This window comes from Takifugu flavidus, chromosome 21, assembly GCF_003711565.1.
Source record: "Takifugu flavidus isolate HTHZ2018 chromosome 21, ASM371156v2, whole genome shotgun sequence".
NCBI classification, from domain to species: Eukaryota; Metazoa; Chordata; class Actinopteri; order Tetraodontiformes; family Tetraodontidae; genus Takifugu; species Takifugu flavidus.
The window spans coordinates 8,013,979-8,028,379 of record NC_079540.1 but is presented as its reverse complement, the minus strand read 5'-3'; the positions used below and the strand labels follow the sequence as shown (position 1 = coordinate 8,028,379).

At 50.3% G+C, this 14,401-nt stretch overlaps 2 protein-coding genes across 3 annotated transcripts; one reads left to right on the top strand and one right to left on the bottom strand.

Moving 5' to 3' along the window:
• Nucleotides 1–2,055: 2,055 nt before the first annotated feature.
• Nucleotides 2,056–3,689, bottom strand: s100a10a (S100 calcium binding protein A10a). The gene is made up of 3 exons (XM_057020197.1): nucleotides 3,557–3,689; nucleotides 2,383–2,532; nucleotides 2,056–2,311 (listed from the first exon to the last, which is right to left on the bottom strand). The coding sequence occupies exons 2-3, from the start codon at nucleotides 2,521–2,523 to the stop codon at nucleotides 2,150–2,152; spliced, it is 303 nt and encodes a 100-aa protein (XP_056876177.1). The 5' UTR covers nucleotides 2,524–2,532; nucleotides 3,557–3,689; the 3' UTR covers nucleotides 2,056–2,149.
• A 1,567-nt stretch (nucleotides 3,690–5,256) lies between these two features.
• trim46b (tripartite motif containing 46b) lies at nucleotides 5,257–14,401 on the top strand. Of its 2 annotated transcripts, none has more exons than XM_057020193.1 (12): nucleotides 5,257–5,700; nucleotides 7,962–8,223; nucleotides 8,335–8,524; nucleotides 9,583–9,781; nucleotides 10,301–10,447; nucleotides 10,578–10,673; nucleotides 10,742–10,995; nucleotides 11,346–11,467; nucleotides 11,549–11,887; nucleotides 12,680–12,909; nucleotides 12,994–13,061; nucleotides 13,148–14,401. In XM_057020193.1, the coding sequence occupies exons 1-12, from the start codon at nucleotides 5,620–5,622 to the stop codon at nucleotides 13,569–13,571; spliced, it is 2,412 nt and encodes an 803-aa protein (XP_056876173.1). In that variant the 5' UTR covers nucleotides 5,257–5,619; the 3' UTR covers nucleotides 13,572–14,401. The 2 variants fall into 2 exon arrangements, with proteins under 2 accessions (XP_056876173.1, XP_056876174.1); XM_057020194.1 differs by lacking the exon at nucleotides 5,257–5,700 and adding an exon at nucleotides 5,766–6,349.

Here is a 14,401-nt window from a genome sequence, read left to right as displayed (position 1 = left end):
GTTGGAAAATGGCCCAACTGGATGGGGGGGGGGGGGGGGGGGGGGCAGGAGCGGCGGAAACCCACGAGCTGGCAGATATATGTCATTAACCTTCCTTCTGTATAATTATTTTGTTGGTTGAGATGAGTGCTGCCTAATGTGGCTCCTCACTTCTATGTAATTTTGCGATGGATGAAGTGACTCAGAGTAAAATCAGGTTCTGACTCACTGCAGGAAGCAGAATGTTGAAAATCACCAGAGGCGTCTCCATGTGTGCTGAGAGGAGGGTTCCATGATAATAAGTAATGAACAATAAGACCTTCCTCCTCCTCCAGGCTTTCATTCGTCTTGTTCAGCTTGTTGCAGGTGTAAAAGGATGAAAACTGCAGCTGCAATCAGGGAAATTCAGCGTATGTCGACGTCATTTCGACCTTTTTTAGTGAGTCAATGTAATAATAAAGGAAAAAAAGGATGGAAAATCACAGATGTGGGATTATATTTAGTGTACGATTGAGTCAGCAGGTAAGAATGTGTTGAAACGCTGCGCTGTTGTGTACTTTTGTGCTGTTTACTCTTAGATGCAAGCTGATGTTTTCCTGAGTGAAAATACCACTGGACCGATGTTATCACCTCACATTAAATCCCCTGATGGCCGCCTGCCTGAAAATGTCGCGGCTTCCTGGAAAGTTTCGGTCTCTCTTTGTCCATTTAGATCAGATCTTGGTGTATTTCTGAATGTTGCAGAGAAAATGGAGCGATTCTGAGCTGGTTTGTTTCATGTTTAATTTGACTGCGAACAGCATATCGGGTCCAAAAAGCAGAGTCTGTGTCTATAAAACTGTGGCCCTGACGAGACCTGAGAGGTCTAAGCTCCGCCCATCTCTACCTGAGGCCACATTCCAGGAAGGTGGGAGGGGGGGATGGGGGGTCCTAAGACCGTTCAGTCTGGGACAGGGAGACGCCCTTTTCTGTGTGTTTACCAGAGGTGTGGCACATGTGGATGTTTGCTCATTTCATTCCCACCAAGACACTTTTTTTAGATCATTTTCCAATGGAAACATCTGATTTCAGTTTTAATGGTTTTCCTCAGTAATCGAGTTTAACATCTGCAACAGCTGGACTTGGACGATAGTGTAAAAGCCAGATACTTGTGAATAGTGGATATTTTTAAATGCAGTCCTCTCCCAGTTTAATAGAAAAATACAGCAACTATACAAAAGTTCTGCTCAAAAATGTGGCCGCTGTAGGAATCTCTCGTGGGTTTTACGGCCACGGTGCTTTTTGCTGTACTTGTACTGAGTGCAGAAGGCATATGGGGATGGTAACCTAGCAACCTGAGTTCCCTTTCACCATAATCATAACGAACCCTGCCCAAGGAGGTGTGTTCAGGCTGATTCATATTCCCCGGGTTTGGTCTTGCAGGCATGTTTGAAGCGCGAGAGCTAAACCACTGTGGCCGCCAGGCTCTTACGCAACCATACACACACCATAACTGACAGAAATGCCATATTATCCATAAATAATAATTGCTTTTTGCCCCCTTTTGCTTACACCAATCCTGAGAAATTCCACGCAGGGGAAACTTTGAGGAGGAGGTCATGCGGTTCGGTTTCCCTCCAACTTTCAGCAGACGATGAGATACAAAGAAAAGAATTTTGTGGAAACTCTTCGCTGCCCCGTGACTCACACACTCCACATACTGCATCCTCAGCGCACTGGAGGCAGCCTCACTGTGATTCAATGCTGCTAAATTTAATGTAAACGTGCCCCCCAAGGAGAGGAAGAAGACAAAAACCTCCATGGAACAACAGAACGGGACTGTCGGTGCACAGCTGGAAGTGTTGTTATGAATGTGGCGTAAAGGGTCTGTAGTTCCCTCATGGACTTCCCTGAGGGTGTGTCGGATCTGAAACATTCTTCACAGCAGTGATAACAAGGAATTTATCAGGGAAGGGTGCCCTTTGACACAGGGGCGTAAAAAGCCAAGGCAGGAAGTGATCCCAGCTACAGCTGTGCTAGGTAGCTGCCATTGAGACTAAGGTTTCAGTCCTACACAGCAAAATAGGAGTCGCAGACTTATTAAGGTGAGAAAAACTTTAGTGAAAATTGCAAATTTAGACATACATGAACCGGTACAAAGTTCTTCAGTGTGTTCAACGGGCGAGACGCTTTACATCCTCCCGCTCTTCCTCATGTGCGTCTGATAGCACTGCTCACAAGCGATGGACAGTCCGACAACCAGAGACACGAACTCTTCAAAATCCACCTGGCCGTCGCCGTTGGTGTCCAGGTCCCTCATGATTTTATCGACCGCAGCGGGGTCCTTCTGAGACTGAGACAAGCACAGGACGCGTTAGCGGCCGCGGCGCAGGTCACCTGACCTCGCTCAGCACCGGTTCATACCCGCAGGAAGTTGGTCAGCTCGTTCTCCATCAGCTCCCGGAGCTCCCGCCGGCTGAGGGTGCCGCTCCGACCCTCCTTGGAGGCGTAACGGTGGAACACTTTGATGAGTGACTCCATTGCTATCTCCAGTTCCGAAGGCATGTTGTCTGACTGCAAACCACATTTAAAAGATGGAATAATATTATGGATTCGATGGTGGATGACATTGAGTTGAGCTTCCTTGGGGGCGGGGCTTCAGGGAAAATGTCAATAAAGTGTCAGCACATTCCGGTCATGTCACTGTTGTGCAAGTAATCAACTGATGGCCTTATCAGGGAAACCCCCAATTAAATCTGATGCTAGATGACAAATGAAGAATTCCAACCTCTGGCTGTGAATCCCATCATGTGGAGGACTCGTTGGGGTTTTAAGGGAATTAAAAGAGATATGAGAAAACCTTTGGATGACTTCATGACTGTAAATCAAATGTGCCCCTTTCACACTATGAATTCCTGTTTCAACACTGCTAAAACTGCCAAACAGGAAGTATGAAATAGAAGGAATATGTGGGAGGCAATGCAATACCATCGGCTGAACGAACACACGAAGATGTGTCATAGCTTAAAATGGTGAGATTTACAAGAAGTAGCTGGGAGAACATAGAGGAAGGAAAGTCACGCTCACGTCGACAATCGGCCACACCCTCTATAGTGCACTTTACCTACACTTACCTCCAACTTTTCCCACTTATCCCACAAACACACAATCGTGGAATCGTGTTAGAATAACTCTGTGTTCCAGAATGAAACTATAAACAACGATGTCCTTGTCCAGCAGGACGTAAACTGCTTAATTAGGTTCTTAACAGTCACAAAAAGTTTTGGCGAGTTATTTTAAACCTCGGATTCTATCCAGTCGTATCGTCCACATAGTGCAGCCTGCTATACTTTATTCTGGAAGCCTTTTCCAAGTGTTAAATTAAAGTAAAGTAAAGTTAAGTAAAGTTAAAGTCCTCCGGCTGCTGGAGCAGCTGCTGGAGCAGCCGGAGGACCTCATTTCTATTTTCACGGCATCATTAAACAGAAATGTACGAAACGTTTTTGTTTTTCTTTGGATGTTTTTTTTTTTTTTTTAACATTCTGCTTTCTAAGCTCTAAAAGTTCTGACAACGTCAGCAGGAACCGTTACTTCTTACCGTGCAGGGCTGCGACGTGGATCGGCCGAGGAGTAGGAACGCTCAGAGATCGCTGCCACCTCCCCCCGGAGCTTTTATTGTGCGGCACCGCCCAGTTTGCTGGGTGCGCCCTGACTTTGGATTCAACCTGCGGACGAGCAGCGAGTGTGACACATTCTCTCCTCAATAACAGTTACCGTTATTCAGTAATAGAAAGCATCATTTCGGCAAATGCAGATACACGTTCCTTTTGTTTTTCTGTTGCTGTATTTTTTGAAGATATTGTTATTTTGGAAAGAGAGACAAAATACAAAATACATGGTGGGTGAAGCTGATTCTGATAATATGTGTACCACACCGTCCCGTGTAACAAAATATGTTGTATTTACTCATTTATTGATGGTAAATTGTTGAATAGGTTATGGCTATTTTGGAATGAATTGATAATAACTCAAAGATTCACTTTTCTTAAGGTTCTTTGCCACTATTTTAAAACTATTTTTGCATTTTGAATTAAAATCAAACATACTCACTTCCACGAGGTTTTTAAATGCGTTTGTCATTTATTCTTTAATTGTGTTCAACTTTAATATGGCGCATCTGTCGTAATTCACGTAACATTTCAGCGGTTACCCTGAGGTCGCTGCGTCCCCTTGTGGCTAAGATGCGGAACTACAACCTCCACCTGCATCAGGACTACCGACCTTTGCACCCTCGCGGTGATGAAGTCAGACTGAGGCCATTGTTCACACTTTGATGGCGCAGAAACTGATATCTTGTTTTTCCTAAGTTGCTGTGGCTCTAACAGTGTTTCTTAATTGCTTATTTGCTAAACTGCCATGTGCTGATGGCCACAGCACAAAGACCCACATAATAAGTTCTTATATATAATAAAATCTAAACTAGTATGGATCCAGAGCATTCTGCCCAGTTGGGCACTTCTCTCTTTTGCCCTTATTGGGGAGGGGAATGACTCTCTTGAGCTCAGCACCCCTCACAAGATGTGAAGTTTAGCATTAGATCAGCAGTTTGCTGCAAGACCTTTGATGTGTTGGTGGCTGCTTCTACAATAGATCAGTGGGAAATGTGTAGAAAGGCGGATTTGCTTGCTATTGTGGCATTTTAAGCAACAACACCTCATCTTCTTGTGTCTTCACCTGAGTTAGAGGCTCAAGGTCAGTTTGGCCCAGAACCTTCTGTGTTCCTCAGCTTTGCTCTGATGAGAAGGAAGGTTTGGAGGTTTGGAGAGCCCCCCCCCCCCCCCATCTCACAGCCTCTGGGTGAGAGAGGCTCCCTCACTGGGTGTCCTGGCTGTAAAAAAAGAAAAAAAAAAAGAAAGAGCGGTTATGTTGTGAGGTGACCCTGCTGGAGGATCTGAGGGGAACCTTCAGGGTCCCAGAGTCAAACTTAATCCAGATGCTAAGAAGAGGGAGCCAACCCCCCCCCCCCCCCCCAACAACTGTCTCCATTTGCAAACATAAGAATAACAGGGAGGATGTTGGTGGACCAGTTCCATATAAAACATCACCTTTGAAGTAAATGACAGTAATACAGTATTGTTCACTTGTAGGAATAATAGTGACCTCACTCTTTACACATTAGCACTAACAGACATTAGAACACTTCCAATATGTCTCCATATTCCACAGATTTGCAGTTGCGGCACCTTTAACCCCAACTCGGCTGTGCATTTCCATCATATGGAACAAGCATGCGCCGCGTCTGTGCGCCGCATCCAGCGTCCGCTGCGGGGCGTGAAGGGTTAGGGGCGGGATGTCTGGCTCAGAAATAAATGCCACAGGCGCCTGTTACCACTCAGCGAGGAGAGAAACCGAAAAAAACAGCTAATTTCGAATCAGCGCTCATTTTATATATAAAAAAATCGTTTTGTTCCTTCGTCTTTTTCCGCTTTTGCGCGCCTAAACCAGCGAGATCGAATCTCTTTCGAGACAAAAATAATAATAATCACTCATAAATTGAGTTGTTTTTTCCCAGTGGATTGGAAGCAGGTTATTCTGAATCATTCTCTATAATATGTGTGGTTCCGAGCACCGTGCTGGAGATACATCGCGTCGGATATCCAGATGAGGCAGAACGGTCTGAAAATGGCAGAGATGGATTTTAAAACGGCCACATCCACGATGGAAGCCCTGGCCCGGATCAGTGTGAGTATTTCTGTTTACATCAGTTCGCTACAGCCCGTGTCGGTGTGGATGGAGACCACAAGAGTGCATGTTCCCTCTCCATCCGGCGTGGGACGAGGCTGCGCGTCTCCTCAGCGCGAAGATAACAGCGTTGAGAACTAAAGCACAATAAAACAGCGCTGGTCCGTCATGGGTGGAGGATGCGCGGTGCCAATACGACTCCTCACATTTACCATCAGAGCTGATGAGGTCTAAGTGCCTCAACCTTTCCTATCGATCACCGACGCAACCCCAAACATTCGGGCTTGGAGACCCAAATCGTTTCTTTTTTAGGATGATGGTCGTCTCTATGGAGACGGGATGCAGGGGCGGGTGATGCTACGCGAGGGCTGTGAGACGGCAGCAACGCGATGAGGGGGCATCGCTGTTTAATAACGCGGTGGAAATGAGGAATGTGGCACAATCGTGACCCCAAATCTGCACGTTTGACTTGCGTTAATCACGTCTGGACGCAGCGGCCGCACCGTCTCAGCGGCGCTGTCGGTGGTGGGCTCGAGACCCGCGGCGCAGCGCCACAAACCCCTCCCCCCGGCCAAGGATGATGCTGCCTTGATGCCTGAAATATACACGTAGTCCGTCTTCTGCCATGCCGCCTAGATTCCAGGTGAAGGTAAGGATCTACGCAGCCGTCCCGGCTCGTGCTCGGCTCGCGCGGGAGGTGAAGCCGTTAGATGGATTTAGATAACAAAAGGAGCAAAAGGAGACAGATTTTTGGGGAGATAGCTGGAGGAGAGCGGCAGGCCAGGCTTGACATTGGAGGGTGACATAAACAGGAAGTGGAATATGTGGGGGTTAAATGCTAAATAATTCAGATATGTCAACCTGCTGTTCGCAGCACGTGACGCAAACGGGACGAGCTCAGGTGGATCCGCTGCAGCAGAACCCGAACTGCAGGAATTCCCGGTGAAACCCTGCGGGGGGGCAGCTATGATGCCACCTGATCAGGATCGATTCTGCGTCCGTGTTGTGGATTTTAACCGCTGGTTTTAGCGCGTGTCCTGCTGCTGCAGCCTCGTCCGCCACTTCGTCCTGTCCTGGTTAACTCGCAGTGCTCGTGCGCTGCTGCCACCATGCACCATGGAGGGGGGGGGGGGGGGGGGGGGGCAAAGGCTTCTGTAACACTGACAAAAGGCCGCTCTGACTCCATTTCTGTCCGCATGCATGAGGTAAGACAGTCAGTGCTACATTTATGCAACAGCCCGTGCACGAGACCTGCGCCCTTGAGAATGACCATGACAGCTATGGGGAGCAATACCCCCCCCCCCAGTGCTAACCATTAGACTGTGGTTTAAGCAGTGAGTGCGATGTATTATGCAAATGATGTTGTGTCCCAGTCTCCAGTGCACCCCACTGTGTGCACAACTATTAATGCCACAAATCCCCCCCCCCCCCCCCCAAAAAAGCAGGAATCTGCAACTGTATTACAATAGGTTGGGCTGGAATGTGGATCAGTAATGAACTTCTGGCCGTTATTCTCATTTCACAAGCATGGTCTAAATTCAGCGATGCCCACAGCGTGTTCATGAAGGAAATAACCCGCGCTGGAGGTAAACGCGCGCACGTGAGAGAGACCAAAACATCAGATAAAACATGTCAGGATGTGCTCATTTAAATCTGAGGTTTGGAAAAATGCTAAGTCATTAGCATTAGCATTGGCAGTGGAAGCAAAGGCGTAATCGCATTAGAGTCTGAGGCAAAGAGAGCAGAGCGAGCTCTTAAATGACTTTATAAAGAAAGTTAAAATGTTACCAGCTATTCTGGAGCGTAATGAGGGTAAATAGGGAGTAGCGGTGTGTAATCCCAGGTTAAGCAGCATTTTCAACAAGACGGGGCAGCAGAGGGCAAACTGGGTAAATCCAGCTTTGAGGTATTTAAGGTGGGGGTGAATAAAGCGTGAATCTGTACAGCAGGTGAGAAGCGTGTGAGGACGCTGCCATAGAATGTTCTGTGACGGTTCTGTGACAGCCATGAACTGCTCAGGCCGTAGCAATGGACCGCAGGTCATGTCTGTTCATTAATGCTGGGAGGGGAGGCCATGAAGAAGAGGGGGCCGAGAACAGGACCCTGCAGTAAACAGGAGAGGCCAGAGGCGCGTCAAGAGATGACGTCACCAAACGAACCCGCGTTTCCCTGTTCTGGATTCAGGCTTCAGTTTCAGGCTAAAACGATGCAGATTGCATTAAAAATAACAGACCCACCTGCCGCTTCTTTGCTCCTGCCAGTCGAACATGAAGAGCCTGGAGCTGGAGCTGCACTGTCCGGTCTGCAAGGACATCACCAAACAGCCCATAGTGCTGCCGTGCCAGCACAGCGTCTGCCTCATGTGTGCCTCCGAGGTCTTGGTGGCCAGTGGCTATCCGCTTCCAGAGCTTCCTGCGGAGCCCAACTCCCCGGCCTCCACGCCCAGCATGCGCTCCCCCCGCCAGGCCCGCAGGCCCGCGCCCAAAGCTGAGCAGCGGCCTATCGACCGCGTGTTACGAGCAGGTCTGGAATACGTCGTTTTTGTTTGACAATGATACGTTTTTGGGGTTACTAATGACCTCCAGGTCAACCAGAGCGCAGTGTTGAAGTGTTTGTGATTTTTCTCGATTGGAGGTCCCCATCCACCGTCACCGTCCATGCCCCGCTCTCCAGGACATGGGACGTATCCGGGGCGACGGCGTAAGGAGGGCCCGCCGCTGGTGATGATGTTCCCGTGCGTCCCGTGCGGTCGAGACGTGGAGCTGGGAGAGAAGGGCCTCGCCGACTGCCTGCGCAACCTCACGTTGGAGCGTATAGTGGAAAGGTATCCTCAAAGGTTCTCGGTGACCTTCCACAGGTCCCATGTCTGCTCAGTAAGATACAGCTGGTCAAGAAATAAAGGTCCCGCCACTAAAACAGGTCACATGCTGTAATGTTTGGTCACCGTCGCTATAACGTTGATTCCAGAAGCTTCTGCAGTGGTGGAAGATTGAGTTCCATCCATTAATTTATCACCAATGATGGGAGCACATCCCATCGAGGAAGAAACCATCGTCGGCTGACCTCATTCTTCAGGCCCAAAATGTTCCTGAACCTGGACCTGCACCAACCCCAGACCATAGCTGCCCCCCCACAGGGTTTCAGTTTTTGACCCAGTTTTAGTAGTTTCTGCTGTCTCCTTAGCTCCCTCTGTAGGACGATGAGTTCAACCTTCTCACCACCACACCACATCTCACACCAACATCTTTTCCACGACCACAGGATGTTTGATAAAAATAAGTTAAATAAGTTCCCGGCTTAAATAAGTTGCTGCCAGCTGAAGGCTAATGGCCCCTGCAGTAAATATCCAATAGGATGCGCTTCCCTATTTGCTCAGTTAAATCCAGGTGGTGACTTTTTACTGGCCAGCTGGTGTATTTTGGCAGCGTACATGAGCATCAAAACATAAACTGCAACACACTCTCTCCACACAGCAGAACCAGGAAAATATGGAACAACACCAGTGTGTCCTTTACACCTGAAATTAACCTTTTTGTTTAGTCATATACAAAAAAATGCAGATTGCCCTTGTCCTGATTTGTCACCTGACTAAGCAAAGGTATTATAAGCACATTGCATCCAAGTATAAATTCAAACGCATAAATGATGGAAAACAAGAAATTCTAATTGTTTTATATATGTATGACTGAACAGTGACATCTAGTGGTGTATTATCGTAAAAGCAGCCATTTGGGACGGGTCATTTTCAATACTGTGACGTTGTTACTTTGAATTATTTAAAAGATGGGTTTAAAATTGATCAAATTCAGGGCTGATATGAATTTGATAGAGCTGAACAATAACCCAACAATGCTATTGTTCCTAATTCTCCGTCTCCAACAGGTACAGACACACAGTGAGTCTGGGCAGCGTCGCTGTGATGTGCCAGTTCTGCAAACCTCCTCAAACTCTGGAGGCCACCAAAGGCTGTGCTGACTGCAGGGCCAATTTCTGCAACGAGTGTTTCAAGTTATATCATCCGTGGGGGACGCCGCGGGCGCAGCACGAACACATCCAGCCTACACTCAACTTTCGACCCAAAGTAAGACACGGATAAGACGAGCTCAAACCTTCCAGGGGTGTTTTCAAGTTCACTGTGAGACTGTTCAGACGGTTCCGGTCTTGGTCTGAGTCTGTGGGAACTAGAGGGAGAAATGTTTGACAGGATCAGACCGGAAATGTGGGGAAAGGTCCGGCGATGTCCGTTCAGGTCACCTCACAGGAGACGCTAACGAACCAAATTAATGAACCGACTCGCAGAACACGAGGCTGGACAGCAAGCGTGAGGACGGGGCGAGGACGAGGAAGACAGTTTGTGCGAGGAGGAGATAATTAGATGTAGGCGGAAGGCGCTGAGGCAATTAGGAGATAGTTAGGGAGGAGGAGATGGACACACGAGGGAGGACACCACAGACAGAACGTGACTGAATGGACCCGGGCTGACGGATCCTGACAGGACCAGCAGAGGCCACCCGTGTCCACCACAACTGTCCATCGTTAAGACAACACTTTGATCCAAACTGTGCGGTTCTTATATTCTCTGTTTTCATCTGGCTCCCAGGTTCTGACGTGTCCAGAACACGACCAGGAGAAGCTGCAGTTCTACTGCAGGTCCTGTCAGCGGCTGCTGTGTCCTCTCTGCAAACTGAGACGCGTCCACTCGGGACACAAAATCCTGCCGGTGGCGCACGCGTACCAGGCCCTGAAGGTACGGGTCGCACTCAGAACCCAACAGCTCGGAACCCAAGCACGCGCAACAAACGCTGTCACACGTTTTCCATTATAAAATGAAAATAAAAACCGTGCACGTGCGTGTGCCTGCGTGTTTTACTTGACAGGAGAAGATTACCAAGGAGGTGACCTACGTTCTGTCCAACCAGGACACGGTTCTGGCCCAGATTACCCAGCTGGAGAGTTCCATCACTCAGACAGAGGTGAATAACGTGACGCGGGTACAGGAGGACGGGCGGATCCGGATCCTCAACCGTGTCGCTGCCCACAGGTGAACAGCGTGTCGGCCCGGGAGCAGCTGGCCCAGAGCATCAGGGACCTGACCGCCGCTCTGGCCGAGCGCCACGCGTCGCTCACCCAGGCGCTGGAGGCCACGCGGCAGAAGCGCGGCGAGGCGCTGGCGGCCCAGGTGGCCGAGAGGCGGGGCCTGATGGAGCACGCCGGCCTGGTGGCGTTCACGCAGGAGCTGCTGAAGGAGACGGACCAGCCCTGCTTCGTGCAGGCCGCTCGCCAGATTCACAGCAGGTTCCCGTCTCTCCCGCCTCCGTTTTCGATCGCTCGCGCCGGTTCCGACCGGTCTGCTTCGGTTCAGGATCGTACAGTTGTGTCACCGGGAGTTTCCAGGGAACTCCGCAGGGAACGCGGGTAGATTCTGGGAACAGCGTAGACGCTCCTGGTGACGCTGCTCATGTTGTGCATTAGCTCCACCGGACACACCTGGAGGGGGGGCCCAGTCGGGCCAGGCTGGGACCGGTTTAGCTTTCATTGGGGCGAAGGTCGCACGTCTGTCCGACACCTCCGGACAGACGCAGGACGAGCTTTGCTGCTTTTTAGCCCCTTTTCAACCTTCGTTTCTCCTCCTTTCGACGCTCCAGGTTGAACAAAGCCATCGAGAATCTCCAGAATTTCTCCCTGGATGCCGACCCGTCTTTCAGACATTTCCAGCTGGACGTCTCCAAAGAGCTCAAACTCCTGACGGAGCTGAATTTCATTCAAGGTGTGTGTGTGTGTGTGTGTGTGTGTGTGTGTGTGGGGGGGGGGGTGTTGGCATAGTGACACTGATATTCTGTGCTCACAGCTCCGCTGGCGCCGGTCATCGATACTCAACGCTCCCTGGCCTACGACCAGCTCTTCCTGTCCTGGCGACTGCCCCCCGACTCCGCCCCGGCCTGGAGCTTCTCCGTGGAGTACCGCCGGCGAGGGGTGGTGCCTGGGGGGGCTGCCCGGGGCGGGATGAGGGGAGGGTTGGCCACCGCCCGCTGGGGCTGGCAGCGCTTGGATGACGTGAGCGGGAGCAGCGCCGTGATCGACAGGCTGGAGATGGACAGCGTGTACGTGCTGCGGGTCCGGGGCTGCAACAAGGCGGGCTACGGCGAGTACAGCGAGGAGGTGTACCTGCACACCCCCCCCGCACCAGGTACGCAAACCCCAGTCATGTATGTCAGAAAAGAGCTACTTCCTGTCTGACTTCAACCCAGTTAGCGTAGAAACAGGAAACGGCAGCTCCTCGCCGTCGTCTCATCTCACACGTTTGCTACTCAACACTGGTCACAATTAACCGTGCACTTTTCTGCTTCCTGTTCTTCCCACTCCTCCCATTTCGCGCCCTCTGGAGCGTCTTCTCCGCCCTTTTCTCACGTGTTATTTCCATTTCACAGCTTTGTCATGGCCGCCGCGTCCACGTTGCCAATCTCCATGCCTCCTACAGAACGTAAGACGTGCCTCCACGCCTCCGCAGGGCGGGTCCCGCACGCCGCCCGTGTCGTGTGTCTGTCATCCCGAGCATCCCGCGCCCCACCCACATCCGTGCGCGCTCTCGTGCCTCTGTCCGCCGCCACGGCGACGGGGGTTTGCATTTGTTAAGACGCGAGGCTTAACAACGTGGATCGGCTCCCGATCCGGTGCTTTTTGCCTCAATGGTGAAGCTGCGTGATTGGTGAACTCCTCGTGTCGCTGTAGGTGACCCCCCCCCCCCCCTCCAACCCCGCTGCTGCAAATGTTCCCTGTTAATGCAGAATAAACCAACAGCCCCCGCAGCGACAGCCTTGTGCAACCTCCCGTATTTCTCCCCGAGTCGCCAGCCTGTAGAGCTGGAGGAGGTGCATGTGCGCTCTCCGTCCCCCCCTCCTGGTCGGCCTGCGCTGCTCTAAACCTGTGTCTTTCTAGTCTCGCTCCCTCACACCCCCTCTCCCGCTCCCTCTGTACCCAGTGCTCAACTTCTACCTGGATTCTCGCTGGGGTCTCCATGCCGACCGGCTGGTGGTCAGTAAGGAGCAGCGGGGCGCTCGCAGCATCCCGGGTCTCTCTCTCTTGCAGGCTGCTGACCACGCCCTCACTTCCTGTCACCTGACCTCGGACCTCCTGGTGGGGGATGTAGCGATAACACAGGGGCGTCACTACTGGGCGTGCTCGGTGGAGCCCGGCTCTTATCTGGTCAAGGTGACGACTTTGTGCACGTTTGATGAACAGCGTTTAATAAAAGACGAGGGCGCTTTGCTCCAACACTTGTTTTATTCCAAACAGGTTGGAGTCGGCCTTGAATCCAAACTTCAGGAGTGGTTTCATCTTCCACAAGACATGGCCAGTCCTCGGTGAGACGCACACGAACCGGCAACATTTCCGTAATCGCGAGGGTTGGTTGTAACGGGACGTTTCTCTTCGTTGTGCGCGCCCTCAGCTACGACCCAGACAGCGGCCACGACAGCGGCGCGGAGGACAACCTGGACTCGGCTCCTCCGTTCTGTTTCCTCACCATGGGGATGGGGAAGATCTACCTGCCCCAACACAGCTACAGCCACCATGGGAACGGCACCCGGGACAACGGCCCCTCCTCGCCCACAGGCCTCACCTACCCTCTGCCTCCCCGGCTCGGCGTGTGTCTCGACTTTGAGAAAGGTCGGGTCACCTTCTACGACGCCCACTCCCTGCGGCCTCTTTGGGAAGGCCACGTGGACTGTTCTGGTCCCGTGTGCCCGGCCTTCTGCTTCATTGGGGGAGGAGCTTTGCAGCTGCAGGAGCTGGTGGCCAATCGCAACGCAGATCAGACTCCCGTCCGGCGGGTCACCATCCAAACCCGCGTCGCTAATGTGAATAACAACTGACGGTTGATTCCCTCCGAGGCTTTCTGGTACTTTGGAATGTAATTGTGAAATATTTACGCCGCTAGAGCAAAAAAAAAAAAAAAAAGTAGACTTCTCAGCGATTTTGTTTTATATTTACTTGAAAATGTTTCTATAGTTAAAATATATGCAATTCAATTACCCTTTTTTTTGCTTATTTTATACATTTTTGCTATCTGCGGTTTTGCAAAAATGACGGCTCAGTAGTGTCTGGAATGTCCAACACTGATGAAATACTAATGCTCGCACAGCCTGCAACGCTAGCTAGCTGCATCCCTTTCTGAAGCTAATGTAGACGCTGCATCACAACTTTGGTCATTCCGTCTCTTTAACCATCAAATATTTCGTTTAGAGAAAAGAAACTTATGGCACCTTAAAGTTGACCTCGGTTTTATCAAGAAACTTCAACTTTGTGTTACCACACGGATGTATTTGCCAACACTTTCACCCGGGGTCGTTATTTATTCTGGGTTGTAGACGTGGTAAATAACAGAGAAGAATAATGAGGCAATGTTGTAATTAGGAGCGCCAATTATCCCTTTCCTGCATAGCTAATCACTGGTCTTCACTGCTCTGTGTGTGTGAGTGTGTGTGTGTCGGTGTGCGAGGTGTTTGTCCTTGTGTCATTGTGTGTATTTCTCTCCTCATGTCTGTGTGACTTCATACACTGACGGATCAAAGGTTCTTTCTAAATTTTGATTGTAAGTTATAGAGCTTCTTTTCAAAATGATATTAATGGAGAAAGAGAAGTAAGATTCAATTCACGTGAACTACAACTGCTGGCAGAAAGAAAAATAAAATGAATAAAAGAA